Here is an 18,934-nt window from a genome sequence, read left to right on the forward strand (position 1 = left end):
TTCTTTCTTTCTTTCTTTCTTTCTTTCTTTCTTTCTTTCTTTCTTTCTTTCTTTCTTTCTTTCTTTCTCTTTCTTTTCTTTTTTTTTTTTTTTTTTTTTTGAGACAGAGTTTCTCTGTGTTAACAGCCCTCACTGTCCTGAAACTCACTCTGTAGAGCAGGCTGGTCTCAAATTCACAGAGATCTGACTGCCTCTGCCCCCTGAGTGCTGAGATCAAAGGTGTGCAAAAGCACTGCCCAGCAACCTAGAACACTTCTGGCAGACCTTCCTCTCGTAATGGGAAAAATGACAGACACCGCTGCTTGCTTCTCAACAGTCAGTCTACCCTACTCCCTTAGCAGCAGAATTTTCAGTCAGGAATATGACAGTCTGAAGTAGTTCTCTCTCCTCTTACAGACAAATAGGGCCATGTGATTAATTTCTTGATTCTTTGTAGTCTTTTCTTTTTTTGAGACAGAGTCTCACTATGTATCCCTGGCTTGCCTGGAACTCTCTATGTAGATGAGGCTGGCCTGGACCTCATCTGCCTCTGCCTCTGGAGTCCTAGGATTAAAGACATACTCAGCCATGCCAGGCTACATCATCATCATTATTATTATTATTATTATTATTATTATTATTATTATTATTATTCTTTTTTTGCGGGGTTTGGGGGTGAAGAATGAAAAACAAGATCTTCTGTCAAAAGTCTTTTTCTTAACTTAGGATCTCATCTCAAACTTGCTATGTAGTTAGTCAACAATGAACCTAGCCTCCTAATCCTGCCTCTACAGCTGAAATGCTAAGATTACCGGTAGTAGATATTATGCCTAGGGTTGTTTTTTTTTTTTTTTTTTTCTTTCTTCTTTTTTCAGGTTTTCTCTGTATGGCTCTGACTGTCTTACAACTCAACTCTGCAGAACAGGTTGGCCTCAAACTTAAGAGAACTGCCTGTCCCTGCCTCTCAAATGCTGTGATTAAAAGCGTGCACCACCACCACCTGGCCTTTTTCTTCCACTACTTCTTCATTAACAAGCTCTGACAAGTTTTATTAAAGAAAAAAATGTCTGTCCTGGTTTACTTTTTTTTTTTTTTTGGTTTTTTGTTTTTTTGGTTTTGACACAGGGTTTCTCCCAGGCTGGCTTTGAACTCACAGAGATTGACCTGTCTCTGCCACCCTGAGTGCTAGAATTACAGGCATGCACCATGCCTGGTTTCCTGGTTTATTTTTCACCAGTCTGTTCTGGCATGCTTCTAATATCAGAATTACCTGGGTCAATGAAGCCAGTGCACATACTCTGTAATATTTTCCACATGCTGTGCCACTTTAGTGACAGAAAACAGTTTTGGATTAATGGTATTCTATTTCAGATTGCCTCCAAACTGGGTACATTAGCAAGAATACCAATTTTGTTTTTCCCCATTTGCTCATCTTCAGAGTTTGCTTGAATCCAAGCACATGCACTAGAGACTAGAGTTGATTGATTCCAGAGACTTTTGCATCATCTTTGCAGCCACCATCGTTCTTCCTAAAGGGCAGGACAGCCCTTAACCAAGAGCAGCTGCCAAAATGGTTGAGATAGAGAAAGCTTGTTTAGTTTTTCTTTGTTTGTTTCAGACAGGATTTCTCTGTGTAGTCTTGGCTTTCCTGGACCAAACTTGGTTGTCTCAAACAAAATAAACAACAATAAAAGAATCCACCATCATTGCTATCATTCATCTCTGAACAACCTACTTGTTGTTTTCCTTTTGGGGACAAAGACTCACTCTATAGCCTATGGTAGCCTTAAACTCACAGCTATCTTCCTGCCTCAGACTACTAAGTGCCACCATGAGAGAAAAAGAAATGTGTATGTGTTGTATTTATGAAGCATTTGTGTGCATGGGTAAGTATATATATGCAAAGACCAAAGGGGGACACTGAGTATCTTCTTCTCTTTTTAAATTTAAATTTAAATTTCTTTTTTAATTTTACCATTTACACATTATTCTGCCTTCCCGTATGCCTGCACACCAGAAGAGTGCACTAGATCTCATTATAGATGGTTATGAGGTTCCCAAAACCAATTTCCATTTGGTTGCTAGGAAGTGAACTCAGGACCTTTGGAAGGACAGCTAGTGTTCTTACCCTCTGAGTATTTCTCCAGACCATCTTCCTCTCTCTTTTGACCTTATTTCCTTGAGTCAAGGTCTCTTACTAAATCATAGTTTTTGGTTAATCTGGCTAGCCATCAAACTCCAGCAATCCTTCTGACAGCAGCACCCCATCTCCCAGCGCCGGAATTATGGGCACACTTTTTACACGGTACTGGGATCTGAACTCAGAGCTTCATGCTTGCTCTTAGTACTAAGTATTCTTGCCCACTGAACCATCTCTCCAGATGCCTGTGCCCTTCATTCAGTCTCCTCATGTAGCCCAGGCTGGCCTCAATCTTGCTATGTAGCTAGAACGACATTGAACTCCTCATCCCCTTATCTTTACTTCCTAAAAACTGAGATCACAGGTGTATATCACAGAGGCTGGTTTATGCAGTGCTGTGGACTGACCCCAGGGCATGCTATACAAGTACTCTATTAACTAAGCTAATCACCAGCCCTAAACATTTTTGTTATTCTTTTTTGAGACAGGGTCTCACTATGTAGTTCTGACTGTCCTGGAATTCACTTTGTAGGCCAGGCTGGCCTTGAACTCAAGAGATTTGCCTGTCGGTACAAACAGTTTTGAGTTGCCATATGGGTGCTAGGAATTGAACCCAGGTCCTTTGGAAGAGCAGTCAGTGTTCTTAACCACTGAGCCATCTCTCCAGGACCCCAATTTTCTTTCTTAATCTAGTTTTATTCTATTTTCTCCTGGCTAAGCATCCTTCGTCCTAAAAACCAAAGTCTGAAACTTTTTTGGTTTTTGTCAGACAAGATCTTACTGTGTAGCCTTGGATGGCCTACTAGTCACTATGCAACCAAGACTGGACTAAAGCATATGGGAATCCTCCTGCCTCAGCTACCGGAGTGCTAGGATTAAAGGTACACACCAATATATCTGGCTTAAAATTTGAAATGCTTGAGTATGCACATAATGCCACATATGGGAATTCCATACCTGACCACCAAAGATGGGTCACTCTCATAATGCATAAGTGCCAGGTATGGTGGCACACCTTTAAGCTTGGCCAGCTGGACTACGTAGCAAATATCAAGACAAGGGTTACATAAAGAGCTCTACTTTGTCTCAAAAAATGCAGAAAATATAGGTAGTAGGATGTTAAGAAGCCGGCCAGGATTCCAGGTCTCCCTGACTCCAAAGTCTTCTTGCCATTCCTCAAGGGCAATTCACTGCATTCGTACTAAGAAGCTACAAGTCAGAAGAAGCTTCACCTGGAGCTGCGAGTTGAGGTCATCTTTCTGTCCCATAAGATCTTCATATTCATCCTGCCGATGGTGTAGTTCAGCTGTTAATTCAGTGGTCTGTTCCCGAAGCATATTCAGTTCTTGTGTCCTTGCTGTCTGGATCTGGACAAAGTGGTAATGGTGGGTAATGGAATACAGGGAGCCCAAAAGCCTAGGATGCCTTGAACCTCCCAGTTCCGGGAAGATAGGAAGAGAAGTACGAAGAAAGATAGAAAAAGAAAATTTAAAACAGAATAGCAGGGATAAAATAAAATATTATGCAGTGATAAAAGAACTCATGAAACATATGGGTAAAGCTCACAGACATAGAGGTACCAGAAAGCAGGCAAGGGCAGAAGAGCATTGACTCCATTTATATGGATTAAAGAACAAGCAAAAGGGGCTGGAGAGATGGCTCAGAGCTCAAGAGCATTGGTTGCTTTTCCAGAGGTCTTAAGTTCAATTCCCAGTAACTACATGGTGGCTCACAACCATCTATAATGAGATCTGGTGTCCTCTTCTGGTGTACAGGCACACATGCAGCAGAACACTGTAAACATAATAATCTTAAAAATTAAAAAAAAAAAGGAACAAGCAACATGAATCTATGTTGCTAAAGGTCAGAATACTGGTTACTTCCAAGGATATGCTGACTGGAATGGTAAAAGGATCTTCTAACAAACTGAAAAATGCTCTGTATCTTATTCTGGAAGGTAGATATATGGAGTTATAAAGGAACATGGATACAGATAGTCACATTCGATTCACCAAGTGCACACTTATGATTATTACATTTCATGCACTTTATCACAGAGAAACTAGAATGCCAGAAAAGCAGGAATGGCTGAAGAAGAAGGCTGCAAGTCAACAGAAAGGAGAAACAGAAACAGGAGGCCACAGAACAGTAATCAGTCCAGTAAACACCCTGGTCAGATGTAGGCCAAAAGCAGAGAGAGAGAAGAGAAACGGAAACAGACAGATGAGCAAGGGCTTTCAGGTGTCCTGTACCTGCTCCAGAGCAGCCAAGCTAGTCCTCAAGGCATTGTTCTCAGCCAATAGCCCTTCCATTTGTTCCTGCGCATCTGCACTCTGGACGGACACCTGACCCCACCCCAACAACAGATGAGAGCAGGTCCAGAACACAGGGGCAGAACCTACCCGTAGCCAAGAAAGAAAGGACAAAGACACACAGACCAGGACTAGGAAAAGCAAGACCCCTTAGGCCATGTTTGCCTGTAAAATACCAACTCAGCCTGTCGTCACCCTCAGCCCCAACTCCCAAGCCCACCAAGTACAACATACCCGATTTTGTAGGGCCCGCAAAGCTGCTGCATGCTCCAGGCGTTCTCCCTGCTGTTGATCCCTTAGCTCCACCAAGCTCTGTGGGAACAGGGAAGTCAGGTAACCCCATGCCAGAACTCATCCTTCCTTGGGTGGACACGAATATACAACCTCCCTCTGATCACCCAGAAGCATGTTCCCAGCATCTGTAAGTCTTAGATTAGCTGTCAGGGTTTTCAGGTTCATCAAGACTCCAAGCAATTCCACACAGGGCTTTCAAACACTTTAACTCCCTTTTTTTCCCAGCTTTTGAGTAAAATTTCAGACATAGGTAAGTGTCTGAACCTAACTTCTGAGGTGCTCCTACTCACCCAGATTCAAGCCTGGGAGCCCCAGGATTTTCAGTCCCCAGAGACTATAACTTTACCCATCTCCAGACCATAACTACTAGGAGTTGTTGACATACTTAATCCCCCATGTCCCAAGCTCAGAAGCCTCAGTTCACACAAGCTCCTAGCCCTAGACCCGAGAGATCTCAAATTCCTCGTTTCCAGCTCTTGAAGAAACCTCAGACTGCCACTCTGGGAATCTTTAGACCTAGATCACCAAAAACTCCTGAGGCTTTTATCCAGAATCTCTCCAGGACCTCACATTGCAGTTTTCCAGGGTCACTGCTCCCACAAGCTAGCATATTCTCTATTGTGAGAAACAGCAGACTAGCTTCCTCTCAGGGGAAACCCAGGGGCTTTGAAGTCATCCAGCCCTGATGCACAGGAACTGCATACTCATGTAGTTTTTGTTCCAGCTTGTCACTACAACCAAAGACCTCAGGAAAACTCATCTCACATGAACTCACTTCTTCAACATCACAGAACCAAAACAACTTTACAGACCTTGAAGGTCTCAATTGTACTCTGCCTCCAGCCCCAACTGCCCCATACTTGAAAGCCCAATATCTACTCAACTCCTAGGTCTTTGACCCCTAGGAGACTCAAATGTACCAATAACACAGTCTTTTAACTTATTATTGAAATAAGGTCTGATTATGTATTTCCAGCTGGCCTCAAACTTATAGAGATTCATCTGCCTCTGCCTCCTAAGTGTTGGGACTAAAGCTGTATGCTACTATACCCAGTTGATATGACAGCTTTTAAAGGTCTCAGCATCACGCAGATTCTCTCTTCCCTGCCCCCTCGACAGTTTCTCCGTGCAACATCCCTTGCTGTCTAGGAACTTGCTCTATAGACCAGGCTGGTCTTGAACTCACAGATATCTGCCTTCCTCTGCTTCCTGAGTGCTGGGATTAAGGGCATGTACCACCACTGCACCACCACCACCTGGCTGCATCACCCAGTTTCTAACAGGAGAGTTCCACAGCTCAGATTCACCCTGACTCCTGGTCCCAGACCCCAGTGAGAATTCTGATTATACAAACTTGTGGTACACAATCAGAACCATTAGACTCCCACCAAGGAGTCTCTGATTCATGTAAACTCCTAACCCAATTTTTAGGGCTCTTGGGTGTCTGAATTCCCATTTTTCTAGCTCCTAGAAAGTATACACATACCTGTCAGGTTGCTATATTTCCAAATCTCAAACATCTCAACCAGTCTCTAAAGACCTTATACCTCCCCAGACTGTCAGTCCTGGTTCTCCACTCCAGGGATCTTGGGACCCAGCCCACATCACCTGATTGGCAGCCTCAAGTTCTTGCTGCAGCTTTTGGGTGAGAGCCAAGTGTGCTTTCAGATCAGCTTCTTTTTGCTGTTGTATTTCTTCTATTTTGTTTCTAGGGGTGACACGGATAGAGTAATTAGGCATGGCTAAAAGCCCACTCTCCCATCTCTGCCCCTGTGGTCTTTGGTTAATTTTGCTGGGCATGGTCCCTGTTTTTCCACTACTAAAAACCCCAATAGACACCTGGTTTCATTAAACAGTGTTTCCTTCTCTGTCTGCAGATGGCAAAAACTAGGCACAGAAAGACAGACATAGATACATCATTTCCACAAGCCAATCCCCCTCTCTCTAGGTCCCCAAAACCCCTGAAAAAGAAATGTATACCTTTCCTGTTTCTTTTTCAATTTCTCAGAGAGCTGAGGGAGAAAAGGGAAGGAGTACAGACAAATAACAACAATGAGAATATTGACAAAACAAAATAAACAATAACAACATTTATAGATACTTCATACTGAGTCCTTCCTACAAGTCAGGTTTTACTTATGATTTTTTTCATAGAATTCTCAGTACATTCTTGAGAAGTGAGAACTACTGATTTTATGAGTGTGTAAACTGAGTCTCAAAAAGGTTAAGCAATTTGATGGCTCAGTTGTCAGCAGCAGCATCATCATCTCCATCTAGCTTTCATGGACTCCCAAAGGCCATTATTTATGCTCCCAAAGCAGCGCCAATAGCCACAGTACAGAATGGCTAGGCTGGGAGGCCTGAAAAGTAGGATCCAGATTGGTTGTCTCAACACTGGGTCCCCATGTTCTACAGGCATTCTTATATGGATGAATTGGCAAAGCTTCAAGGAAACAGAAGAAATGGGGCCTGCCATGCACAAGGTAGAATGGGACACCACATTGCTTTTCACAATGAAAACAACTCTGAGATTTGGGAGCCTCTATTTCACACATGATGAAATTGAAGCGCTGAGGAGTCTCCTCTGCTGTCAGGAGAAAGCCAGGTGGCAGTAAACCCCACCTTCGCAAGTTCATCCTGGAGTCTGGAAGTTTCAGCTTGCTTTGAGCTCTGGGGGGGGGGGATAAGAGATGGAGTTGTTATCAGTAGGGATGGAGGAAGGCCTCTAATTTTGCCTGTTCCACCTCCCTTTAGCCCATGAGACAGTGATGTCACAGACATCTCCATGGGCCCATAAATAGGAGTAGAGCGACTGCTGTCTACCAGCATTCTAGTTCCAAGAGACCCAGATCTACCTCTAAGCCTTGCAGCTGCTCCCAGAGCAACTTCTTTTCTTCTTTCTCAATTTCCAATTTCAGCTCCACTTCTGCCAATGGCATGGGGGCCAGGGCATCAGGGAGCACATCTCCTGGGGGATCCCCTTGGCCCTCACTGACAGCAGAGAGCCTCATAGTCTCTTTCCTGTAGCGTTCTTGCAGTGCTGTTGAGTAGAACAAGAATGTGTGATGAATGACATCATCTCAGAAGTCCCCTGTCATGTCTCAAATACAGGGAGAATGATCAAAACTTCAGCCTCTCAGGTTACATAGGGCCCTACCGCAAATGAAGCCTTATTCAGGCCTGTCATAAATAATGGTTAAGCCCCAACAAACTCACAAATCCTATCTACCATGTTCAATACCATGTTTACACATATAAACTAATTGCTACTCATATTGTACCTGGTTTCAGTCCTGACCAAGGTACTAGCACCTACTTCCACATAAGTCCCAGCTACTCACCAAAGCCTTTGTGCCAGGGCCTTTTCACACTCTACCAAGCTGTCTTTCTGCTTTCCTCCCAGACCCTATTTACAATCTGAGCTCAGAATCTTTCTAATGTTCTAGTTCTGCTTAGTCAAGGTCTCTTTTTCAACACTCATTCTGCTGTTCTCTATCATTTGCTACGCACAAGACATTGAACTAATGTAAAATGGAACCTGCTCCATCTTCTTGGCATAGATATTCTGGTGTACTGCATGGATGAGAAAGTTTAGACTCAGAGAGGTAAAATGCCTTCCAAAATCCAGCCACCACACCCGGCAAAATCCAAAATCACACACTAGTTCAGGCAAGGCCAAGTCTCACTTTGAAATTTCTTCTCTCTCCCATAAGAGGTCTATCTCCATCCCTGCTTTGCTCAAGACCTGAGGTCTCTATATCCTAGGAAGGCCTCTATGCACCTGCCATGTTCTTCTGCAAGGCTGTGTTCTCTGCCTGCAGCTGCAGCAGCTCTCCATCCACATGTGGTCCAGCTTGAATAGCCTCCTCTCCAGTAGCCCCTTTCTTCAGTTGCTGGTTCTCCAGCTCTAACTGCTCTAGCTGGCTGCAGAGCTGAGCAGGGGGAGAGAAATGAAAGAGAAATAGCAAATGAGAACAATACACACCAAAACACAAATAGCAGTTGGCCACTCAGTATAGAATTAAATTCCCAGAATAATCCTATAATGTAGTTGCTCTTACACTTTTGGATAAAGGCACTGAGACACAGAGATATTAAACAATTTCCAATTTACACATCTATTAAGTAGCAAAGTCAAAAATGGTGAGATGACTCCCAACCTCTGAGATGCTAGGGCCTCAGGCAGCTTTGGAAGCTGTTAGCACCATGGACAGCCCCCACGGAGATAAAAACACACTGGTCTCCAGCTGTGGAAAAATGTCTTAGATCCCTGAATCCAAGAACAGCACCTCTTGATCCAGGCATCAGAGACAGCTTGCAAGACATTTCTAAAATAAACACAGCTTACAGTCTTCAGACTTCCAGTGTTTAGTTTTGAAGAGGCACACCATGAAAACAAAATTCAGCAGGCCCCACTGTTCATTTACCTCCTGGGTAAAACAACAGTTTTGTAAGACAGTCACCTGAGTTCACTTTCAGATCAGACTACTGAGGCCCACAAAAAAAAAAAAATTATTGCCTAGGATGTAGCATCATTTCTTTCAATCATACTAGAAGGCATTAATTAAAGAAATGGTGTGATAAGATCTAGAGGTCAGAATAATTTTTGTGGAGTAGTGGAGTGGCCAACCGAGAAAACTAGAAATAAGGATACCAGAAGGCTGTAGAAGTAGAGCAGAGAGGCAGTAATACTGAGGCAGGTAAAAAACATAGAATACAAACATGTTTCATACTAAGCAAATACTTCTTCCACTAAGCTAACATTCCATGTTCCTAGACATAAAACTCCTCTGTCTCCTTTACCTTCTTTTGCTTTTCGCATTCCACTGGAATAATATATCTTTTTTGAGTATGAAAAGGGATAGAGTTATGGCACAGTGGCTAGCACACCTGCTTAGCATGCATGATTCTCGGACTGGCTCTTCATCAGCACAAACAAATCAAGATATAGTTTAGGGGGAAAATGAACTAAGATAATCACCATTCCCATTTGTAAACATTTGGGAATCAAGAAACAGGAGGCTAAGTGACATAGCTAGTAAAATGCACAACCAAGATCTAGGCCTTCTGATTCCAGAATCCCTCCTCAGAATTACTGACTGTTAAACGACATCTCCTGGTACTGTAACTGCTTAAAGATTGTTTTCTGTTGCATTTTGTTTTTGAGTTTTTGACTTTTTAAATATTTTTCTTTATTCTTCGATATGTCACGTAGCCCAGTCTGGCCTGGAACTCACTATGTAGCCAAGGATGACCTTAAACTTCTGATTCTTTTGCCTCTACTACCCAAGTACTAAGATAACAGGTATATGACACCACCACAGTTTGTGCAGTGCTGGGGATCAAACCCAGGATCTCATTCATATGACTAAGCCACTCTACCAATTAAGTGATATCCCAAGCCCTTGGGTGGTGTTTTTTTTTTGCTATTTTTTAATAATTTCTTATTGTATACATGTATTATGATCACATTCCTCTTGATTTACTTTTTTAAAGCAGTATATCCCCATCAGGCAGAGCCTTGAAAATAACATTCTTTTTTTCTACAGAATATTTTTTTCCTTAAAACATGCTGAAAACTCACAAACTGATCAACCATGGATACAGAAGACTGGTAGGAGAATAAAACACAGGATCTCCAATTGCCCAGTAGGGTTGGAAAAAGCCAAAAGATTAAAATCAGTAAAGAGATAGAGTTAGCCATTCCAGGATGAATTACCTAGAAGAAGTGGGACCCCAGACTCATGTCAAATGAAGGAAAGAAGAAGAAAACATAAGCAATTCAAACACTTTCCATTCATATTAAGCAATAAGAACTTTACATAAAGTCTGAGAATACACTGGGGCTCCGTAGCGCCAGCCCAAAATTATACAAATGGATGCTTAAACTAAATAAAAGGAGTGACTTGGGAACCAAATAAACTTAGAGCTCAAAGGATCTGATTCCATCAAAGTGTTTGGCCCCACCTGTGAAATTACTGCCCCCAGCAACAGACTAAGGCCTGTTTCAGCACCATGGACAGTGTTCAGCGCCAGACCCTGTCTTCTGAGTTTTCAGACCATGCAAACAAAGGCGCACCATTCCCATTCCCCCCCCCCCCCCCCGTCAGCTATCCCGGGCACCAGCACCTTGCTGAACTCAGCCATAAGTGTACTGTTCTGCAAACGGAAGTCCTCCTCTTGGCTGTGCAGCTTTGCCTGTAGCATCTCATTTTCACTCAGCAGTACCTCCATTTCCTGCAGTGACAGACATGGGCCAGGACTCCAACAGGGGTAGAAAGAATGGGGACGTAGATAAAGGAGAGAGAAGGAAAAAATGGCATTGGGTAGGATGCATATAAGGTAAAAAGAATGAGGCAATATATAGGAAAAGATACACACATGGAAGTAGACAGAGACAGAGAGAGCAAAAGAGACATGGGGATGTAGGGAGAAGAAATGGGAAGGGAGATATAAGTGAGGGAATGAGGGAAAAGGGAAATAATAATAGGGAGATAAGAAGACATGGGATGAGAGGAAGATCAGGAAAAAGAAAAGGCAGGAAGACAGGAACAGAGAGCAACAGGGAAAGAATATAGCAGAAAGAAAAGAAGGGAGGAGGTTAGGAAAGGCAATGAGTAAGGGAGATAAGAGGAATGGGATAAAGAGAAACAAGAAGTCAGACAGAGAAAGAAAAACCAGAAAAGAGAAATGAAAGAGTCAGAAACCAATGGAAGAGAGACAAATGGAAAGAAACAAAAGGGAAACAGGAAGGCAGACACAGATTCATTGAGGATAAAGAAAAATAAAAAGAGATACAAAGAGTGCAAGATACACAGGAAAACAAAGACAAATATAGAAACACACAGAAGTGAGGAAGTTGCAGATACATGGGCATACATAGATAAAGGCCAGTACAATGCCACCAAATGGAAATATCCCCAGTATGACACTCTTGACACATATTCACCCACCAAAGGTCCCCTTACCTGAGCTTTCTTGCTCTTGCTTAGTGCCTAAAAGGAAGGGTGGAAGAGAGCTAAAGTGAACAGTAATGGAGCCCCCTGTGGGATATGGAGACTATTGTGGCAGGTGGTGAGGGCAATGACAGGCTATGGGATGAAAATATGCTTAGACACAGAACTTTCATAATAATTGGAAGCCCACAATAATAACAGAAGAGATGAAGGAAGTATGGTTGGGAATGCTGCTGCCTTTCTTCTATGCTCTTGAGGGCTTCAGGGAGAGGGGGAAATTGTGTCATAGAATTTAACCCCTTTTATTCTGTATCTCCAAGGTATTAAATTGTGGCTTCATCATTCCATCTGCTCAAACATATCAAAGTGTTTACTTCTCATGTAACATAGCAACTTCTCCCCCTCTGCTTGGCAGTCAAGGATATTGCCAGGCTTTGAAAATCAACACTCTACCAAAAACTCCAGTTTCCTGATTGCCAGATTTTCTGAATTCTGTTTTCATTCATCCAACAAGTACTTTTAAGTTTTTATTTATTCATTACTATTGTGTGGGTCTATGCACACTTGTGCACATATCACAGCTTACACATGGAGATCAGAGGACAATTTCATGGTGTCAGTTCCCCTTCCAACTTTTTTTAAAAAAAAATAAGTTATTTTGTGGGTATGCATGCATGCAGTGCTCTTGTAAACCAGAAAGGCCATTATATTCCCCTGGAACTAGAATTATAGCCAATCTGTGAGCTGCCATGTAGGTTCATTCCATGGGGATGGAACTCGGTTTGTGCTCTTAACAATGAGTTCCAGCCCCTCATCCAACAAGTATTTATTCAGCATGTACTATATGCAACTTTGTACTATACATGAGGCCAGAGCAATGAAGAAAGATAAAAATAAGGATCTAGACTATCTTAAAGAGCCACGATAGGCTATATTCTACCTTATCTTTAAAAGATCTGAAAGGTGGGTTTGGTCTCATGTCACCAACAGGACCAGGACAGGTAGAAGCATAAGGAAGCAGTCTGAGTGGAAGACATGAAGCAGACTCAAGGCAGATTTACTGATAGACTTGACTAATTAAAAGTTAATGAATGAAGCTCTACATGGTATACATGCCTATAGATCCAGCTATTCAAGAGATTGAGGAAGGAGGGCAATGTGAGGCCACGAATTTGGGACCAGCCTGGGAAACACAGCTAAGACAAAGTTAGTGAATGAGGGCTGGAGATGCAGCACAGGGGTAGAGACAGCTTATAGCCGGGTGTGGTGGCAAACTCCTGTAATCCCAGTACTTGGGAATTGGAGGCAGGAGGATGAGGAATGGAGGATGAGGAGTTCAAGGCCATCTTCAACTACATAGTAAGCACAAGGCTAGCCTAGGCTTCAAGACATCCTGTCTTGTAAACAACAAAAAGATGACTTTTTAGCCTTTTGGTTAAGATCAAATATAAACAGCTTGTCTAGCATGCACTAGATCCTAGGTTTGATCTGTATCACCACAAAAATAGTGAATGAAAATGAATAAGCAATTGATATTAGAATAAATTAAAATATATCAATTAATTAAGCAAAGCCAAGCATGTCAGCACACATCTATAACCCCAGCACTCAGGAGGCTGACACAGGATGATCAAGAGTTCAAGGCCAGTGTGGGCTAATAGCAAGATCCTGTCTGAAAACAAACACACACAAAAATTAATTAAGCAAGATGAAAATTGGTTCAAATTAGCCAACTGAAGAGATTTCTGTGAAAATCTTTTCAAATCACTGTAAGAAAACAGCATAGAACATTAGGCCTGGTGTAGGTGTTCACTGGGAGGTAAATGAGTCAGATGTATAGAGGAAAGCAAGAGGTGGGTGGATAGCGTAGGTGAAGGGAGGTACCTTTTGGGCTTTACTGAACTCCTTATCCAGGTAAGCAACCTTCTGTCGAAGACTGTTAAGTTCTGTTGCAGGGAAAGCAAAGAATCTCAGCCTTAGGCAGTAACAAAGAACTGAAGGGTCATCTTATCAGGCCTCTATAGGAAAACCTTTGCCTCTAGTCCCCCCAAACCACCCAATTTAATGAGACTCGCTTGGCTCACCAACACCATTCTTCCGAAGTTCATCTGAAAGCTGATAATTATTTGTTCGGAGTTCCAGGAGCTGAGTCTTTGGGAGAAGCCATGAAACAAAAAAATGATCAGGAAAGTATTCCTACCCCTAGGTGAGCCAGCAAAGCCTCTAAGCCCTAAAAACTTTATTTGTTCCCCTAGGTACTTCCATAGTTGTTCCCTAAGATCTGTGTATACTATATTCTTTGTTTTTTTTTTGTTGTTTTTTTTTTTTTTTTTTTGAGACAGGATTTCTCTATGTAGCCCTGGCTGTCCTGTCACTTTGTAGACCAGGCTGGCCTTGAACTCACATGGACTCACCTGCCTCTGCCTCCCAAGTGCTGGGAATAAAGGCATGTGCCACCTCACTCAGCTCGTATACTGTATTCTTATATGGACAGCCAAGCCCTGAGCCCCAGCGCCACCTTACAACAGCTCCTTTTACAACATAGCTAGCCTCACCACTAATCCACATCTGGGCCACTGAAGGGTATTAGCATACGGGAAGGGTATTGGAATAGTTAGGCTCCTGCTCATATGTGTTCCTGGCTGACTTCTTTATACCCTGAACACTGTCCTGACTAGATGAAGATGGCCCCTTTGGCAGGGGCCTTCCAAATTCTTTCCCAAGGAAAGAGAATTTGGTCTTTCTCTTTCCCAAATTCCATGAGTCAGGGGTGTTCTTCAAGGTCCTGTAGAACTCCCAAGGTTTTCAAAGCATGTCAGAGTCCTCTTATGTCAATAATTAAGGGAAAGTGCAGCATGGGCCACTCCAAACAGTCTGAATCTGATTCTTCCCAGAACCACTCACTGTCCCCTACCCCTACTTTTTTCTCCCTCTCAAAGCACCTGCTTCCACCTCTCTCACAATGGTTTGCTCCAGATCACAAGGCTTGGCTTGCATAGGAATCTCTCTTGCCCTGTTCTCCCTAGGTCCCAGATATCATCTTTCCTAATCCAAGGCCAACTGCCAACCTTCAAGGCCCTCTCCAAAGAACCCAACGGCTTTCCTTACACAAGGCCCAATGGGATAAATCTTCCTTGCTCAAGTATCTACCCACTCTTTACAAGATGTCTTCAAGCATGATCCAACAGGGGTGACACTATGTCCTTCAGGGTCTCTCAAATACCCTTGGGTGGGCCAGTTGAACTTGTCTTATTCAGAATCTTCTCTGATTTACACTGGTCCACCCCATTTATGGTCCAGCGAGCTCACTCCAGTGAGCTGGGCAAACTAGCTTCTATTCCCTCAAGAGTTCTGCCTCCAACCTACAAGTCTCTAAGGTTCCCTATTTCACTCATTCCCCCTCAGAAGGCCTTTGAAAAGAATCAACAGGTCTGAGTAGGAGGTCAGGCTACTCCCCAAAACCCAGTGCTGTCCCTTTCCCTGAAGTCCCAAAGTATCATTCTTTTTATATCCTCTGGTTCTTCCTCTAATATGAGTTAATGATATTACCCACTCTGAATGTTCTTCACCCCAGTTCTGAAGTAATCAACCCGATCCATGCAATTATACCCTTCGCTCTTTGAATCCTTTACCATCAACGGCACAGAAACTCTAGGGAATAGATCCATGGTCTTTCCCTATTCCCCTGGCCTAGTGGTATCTCCCACAAACTTTCCACCTCCCACCAAATTCGTGGTCTTGTCCTGTCAAATCACCAAACAGCTCCTCCCCACCCCTGCCCCCCCTTGACGCAAATGGCCAGATGCCTGGTTCTTTTCTCCAGACAAAATAGTTTCTCCTTCCACAGGATCTCCATCCTTTAAAGTCTAATATCATTACCAGTTAATGTTATGCCCTACACATGGGCCCTAAGGTCTCGCGCTGTCCCTGAACTGAAATAGGTATCGCCTACTTAAAGACGTTCTACCTTCCCCACAAGGCTAACAGAATCCAACCTTCAGAACCCACGTAGAATCTTTGAAATCAATAGGGTCCATACTCAGAACCTCGGTTTCCCTTCTCCCTTCCCTCCCTCATACTCAAGGCCCATCCCAACCAAATCCTCAGAGCCAATGACATGACCTATCTCTACCCCACCCCCCAGTCGCCTAGATCGGTGGTCTTCCCCACGTCGAGTGGCACCTGCATCCGTTGAAACTCCTCTTCAGACAGAGCTTGCGCCATATTCCTCCCCCCACCCCCGGCAAGCTTTGTGCGCGGGTGCAGCTTGTGCAGCCTGTCAGTGCTGAGGTCGGAGCGAACCACTGACCAGAAATGGAGGGGAAGAAACCTAATTCAAATGTTCAGCGTTTTAGAGACGGAGAGAAGATAATAACGCGTAAAGGTCAGACAAATTTTTACTTTGACCTCCTAGCAAATTGTAGATCATCTGGTACGGCTTTTGAGCATTTATAGATTAACCATTGCTATACGACGTTACGATATCCCTGTATCATGGGTGGACCCGTCGGTAAGGAAGTAGTCCACCACCGAAAATTACCCTTCCGCGGTTCTCCTTTAAAGAGAAAGTGACTTAATAACCATGGAAAACGAAAGCGGAAGCTTCCTCCAGTTTTGGCCCGGCCCTCCTCCGGGTGACCCCAAAGGGGAATCCCGCCTCACGTAAAGTCCTTGACCACCCACCACTCATTTTTAAAAAGATCTGACAATGATTTTATTAGCACAGTGTTGTATATCATGTTAGTGAAAAGACCTAGTCATTGATAAGCAGTGAATAATAATATAATAATAATTTTTTTTTTAAAAACCAGAAAACTGTTAAAAACAGAAACCAGCTCCACAGAAGAGAAGTTGGTAGCACACGCAAGGTTCTGGTTGTGATCCCCAACACCTAAACCAAAACAAAAACACCAGAAACATGTATTTAAATGCGTCCTAACCATCTCGGATCTGAAAGAAAAGGTCTCTCAGTGTAGTTCTACTGTTTTCTTTTAGAAATTATTTTCCTGCTGTGGGAAACATATTTAAACAGGACTCCTGTGATTTTGTTTTTGTTTTTTTGAGACAGTGTTTCTCTGTGTAGCCTTGGCTGTGCTGGACTCTCTTTGCAGACCAGGCTGGCCTCAAATTCAGAAATCCACCTGCCTCTGCCTCCCAAGTGCTGGGATTAAAGGCGGGCGCCACCACTGCCGGGCTAGGACTCTTCTGATTTGAAGGATTTTATTGATATACGATGTCTATCTCTCTATATAAATGCAGCCTTTTAAAGGTTACTACCCTATGACTTTTGAGACGCCTATGTCATCACGATCCAAAGAAAACAGTCTGTCACAATTTAATGATTCTTTTGTGCTAAGCTCCACCTCTCTCCCCTCCTCCTACAGCCAAAGAAACCTTGTTAATCTTTCTGCCTCGTAGAGTATATTTGTCTGTTGTAGAATTTCATACAGATAGAATGAGATACTATGTACTCCTTTTGTGTTTCACTTTTGGCTTTTGTGATTCATCCAAGTTGTGTTATCAGATTGTTAGTGGGCAGAATTTTCTAGTATGCATATGCCACAACTTGCTTATCCATTATTTTAGTGTGGCTTAATTTTTATTTATTATGAATCAAAATGATTATATTTTCATGTGTTTAAGGACCGTTTTTAATATCTTTGTGTGTTGTGTTAGTCATGTGGCACACTCCTTTAATCCCAGCACTCAGAAGGCAGAGGCAAATGGATCTCTGTAAGTTCGAGGCCAGCCTCCTCTACAGAGTGAGTTCCAGGATAGCCTAAGCTACACAGGAAAACCCAGGATTTATTCCCAACACCTACATGTCAGCTCACAACTCTCTATAACTCCAGTCCCAGAGGATCTGACGCTGTTCTGACCCCAGAGGGCACCAGGCGTGCATATGGTGCACATCCATACATGCAAACAAAATTTTCATACACACAAAACAAATAGCTCTTTGTGGCAGCACATCTTTAATCCAGCACTCAGGAGGCAGAAGCAGGGAGATCTGGGAGTTTGCAGCCAGCTTGATATACATAGGGAATTCTAGGCCTGTCAGGACTACATAATGAGACCCTGTCTCCAAAAAATTACCATTTTATTATTTTTTATATTTAAAAGATGTTTTATGTGCATTGGTATTTTCCCTGCATATATATCTGTGTAAGACTGTCAGAACTTGAAGTTAAAGTTGTGAGCTGCCATGTGAGTACTGGGAATTGAACCAAGGTCCTCTGGTAAAGCAGTCAGTGCTCTTGATCATTAAGTCATCTCTCCAGCTCCAAAGATTTATTTATTTATGTATATGGGTACTTTTGTTTGCATGTACATCTGCACATCAGAATACTGCATCAGATGAGTGTGAGCTGCCATGTGAGTGCTGAGGATTGAACTCAGGACCTTCAGAAGAGTAGTGAGTGCTCTTAACAACTGAGCCATCTCTTTATGTAGCCCCTTGTTTTTATAATTTTTGAATATGAAATTCAGGGGCATTAAGTACATTTGCAATGCTTAGCCATCTCTACTATATATTTGCTGAACTTTCTTTTATTATGCCAAACAGTGTACCCTTTTTATTTTTTGAGAAGGGTTTCTCTGTGTAGCCTTGGCTTTCCTGGGCTCACTTGATCTACAGATCAGGCTGGTCTTGAACTCACATAAATCCGCCTGCCTCTGCCTCCTGAGCGGTGGGATTAAAGGACCAGGACCAGCTGAAACTGTAACCTCAAAACAACATATTATCCCGAACTTTCCAGCCTCTGTTAACCTGTATTATAGTTTCTATCTCTGTAAATTGCAAACTCTAGATACCTCATATAAATGAATTATACAAGATATGTCCTGGACCTACATCCTATCACCTGGCAGGAAGCAGGGCAACCACTATGCTCACTTTGTTTCTCATTTGCCAGGGATCACTTATCTTTTGTGGTTTGTTTTGGTTGTTAGCTGTAGCCTTTAACATCTGAGTTATCTCTTCAGCCTAAGTTCTTTTATCTTTTTTAAGATTTGTTATGTTACAATATTCTGCCTGAATGTGTGCTTACATACTAGAAGAGAGCACCAGATCTCATTACAGATGGTTGTGCGCCATCTTGTGGTTGCTGGTAATTTAACTCAGGACCTCTGCAAGAGCTGCCAGGGCTCTTAACCTGAGCCATCTCTCCAGCTGAAGTTTCTATCTTGAAATGTATTCTTGTACATGTTTATTGATTCGTTGTTTCAGGGTTTTTGAGCCAAGGTCTTGCTGT

General features: G+C 42.8%; 1 protein-coding gene across 3 annotated transcripts in view; it reads right to left on the reverse strand.

The window, feature by feature from the left end:
* Positions 1-15,950, reverse strand: part of Gripap1 (GRIP1 associated protein 1) — a 25,602-nt gene extending 9,652 nt beyond the window's left edge. Inside the window, exons 1-13 of one of the 3 annotated variants that reach the window (XM_055597525.1) lie at positions 15,864-15,950; positions 13,766-13,832; positions 13,566-13,627; positions 11,694-11,720; positions 10,855-10,962; positions 8,507-8,657; positions 7,581-7,765; positions 7,348-7,395; positions 6,706-6,737; positions 6,334-6,433; positions 4,666-4,743; positions 4,372-4,464; positions 3,352-3,486 (exon numbers count right to left, since the gene is read on the reverse strand). In XM_055597525.1, the coding sequence (XP_055453500.1) occupies positions 3,352-3,486; positions 4,372-4,464; positions 4,666-4,743; positions 6,334-6,433; positions 6,706-6,737; positions 7,348-7,395; positions 7,581-7,765; positions 8,507-8,657; positions 10,855-10,962; positions 11,694-11,720; positions 13,566-13,627; positions 13,766-13,832; positions 15,864-15,905 (1,128 nt within the window). In that variant the 5' untranslated portion in view covers positions 15,906-15,950. The remainder of the gene's footprint in view (positions 1-3,351; positions 3,487-4,371; positions 4,465-4,665; positions 4,744-6,333; positions 6,434-6,705; positions 6,738-7,347; positions 7,396-7,580; positions 7,766-8,506; positions 8,658-10,854; positions 10,963-11,693; positions 11,721-13,565; positions 13,628-13,765; positions 13,833-15,863) is intronic. The other 2 variants (XM_055597526.1, XM_055597527.1) reach the window with 2 other exon arrangements.
* Between the last annotated feature and the right edge of the window lie 2,984 nt (positions 15,951-18,934).

The sequence above is a fragment of the Psammomys obesus genome, unplaced genomic scaffold (genome assembly GCF_907164565.1).
Source record: "Psammomys obesus unplaced genomic scaffold, mPsaObe1.curated_primary_1811, whole genome shotgun sequence".
NCBI lineage: Eukaryota > Metazoa > Chordata > Mammalia > Rodentia > Muridae > Psammomys > Psammomys obesus.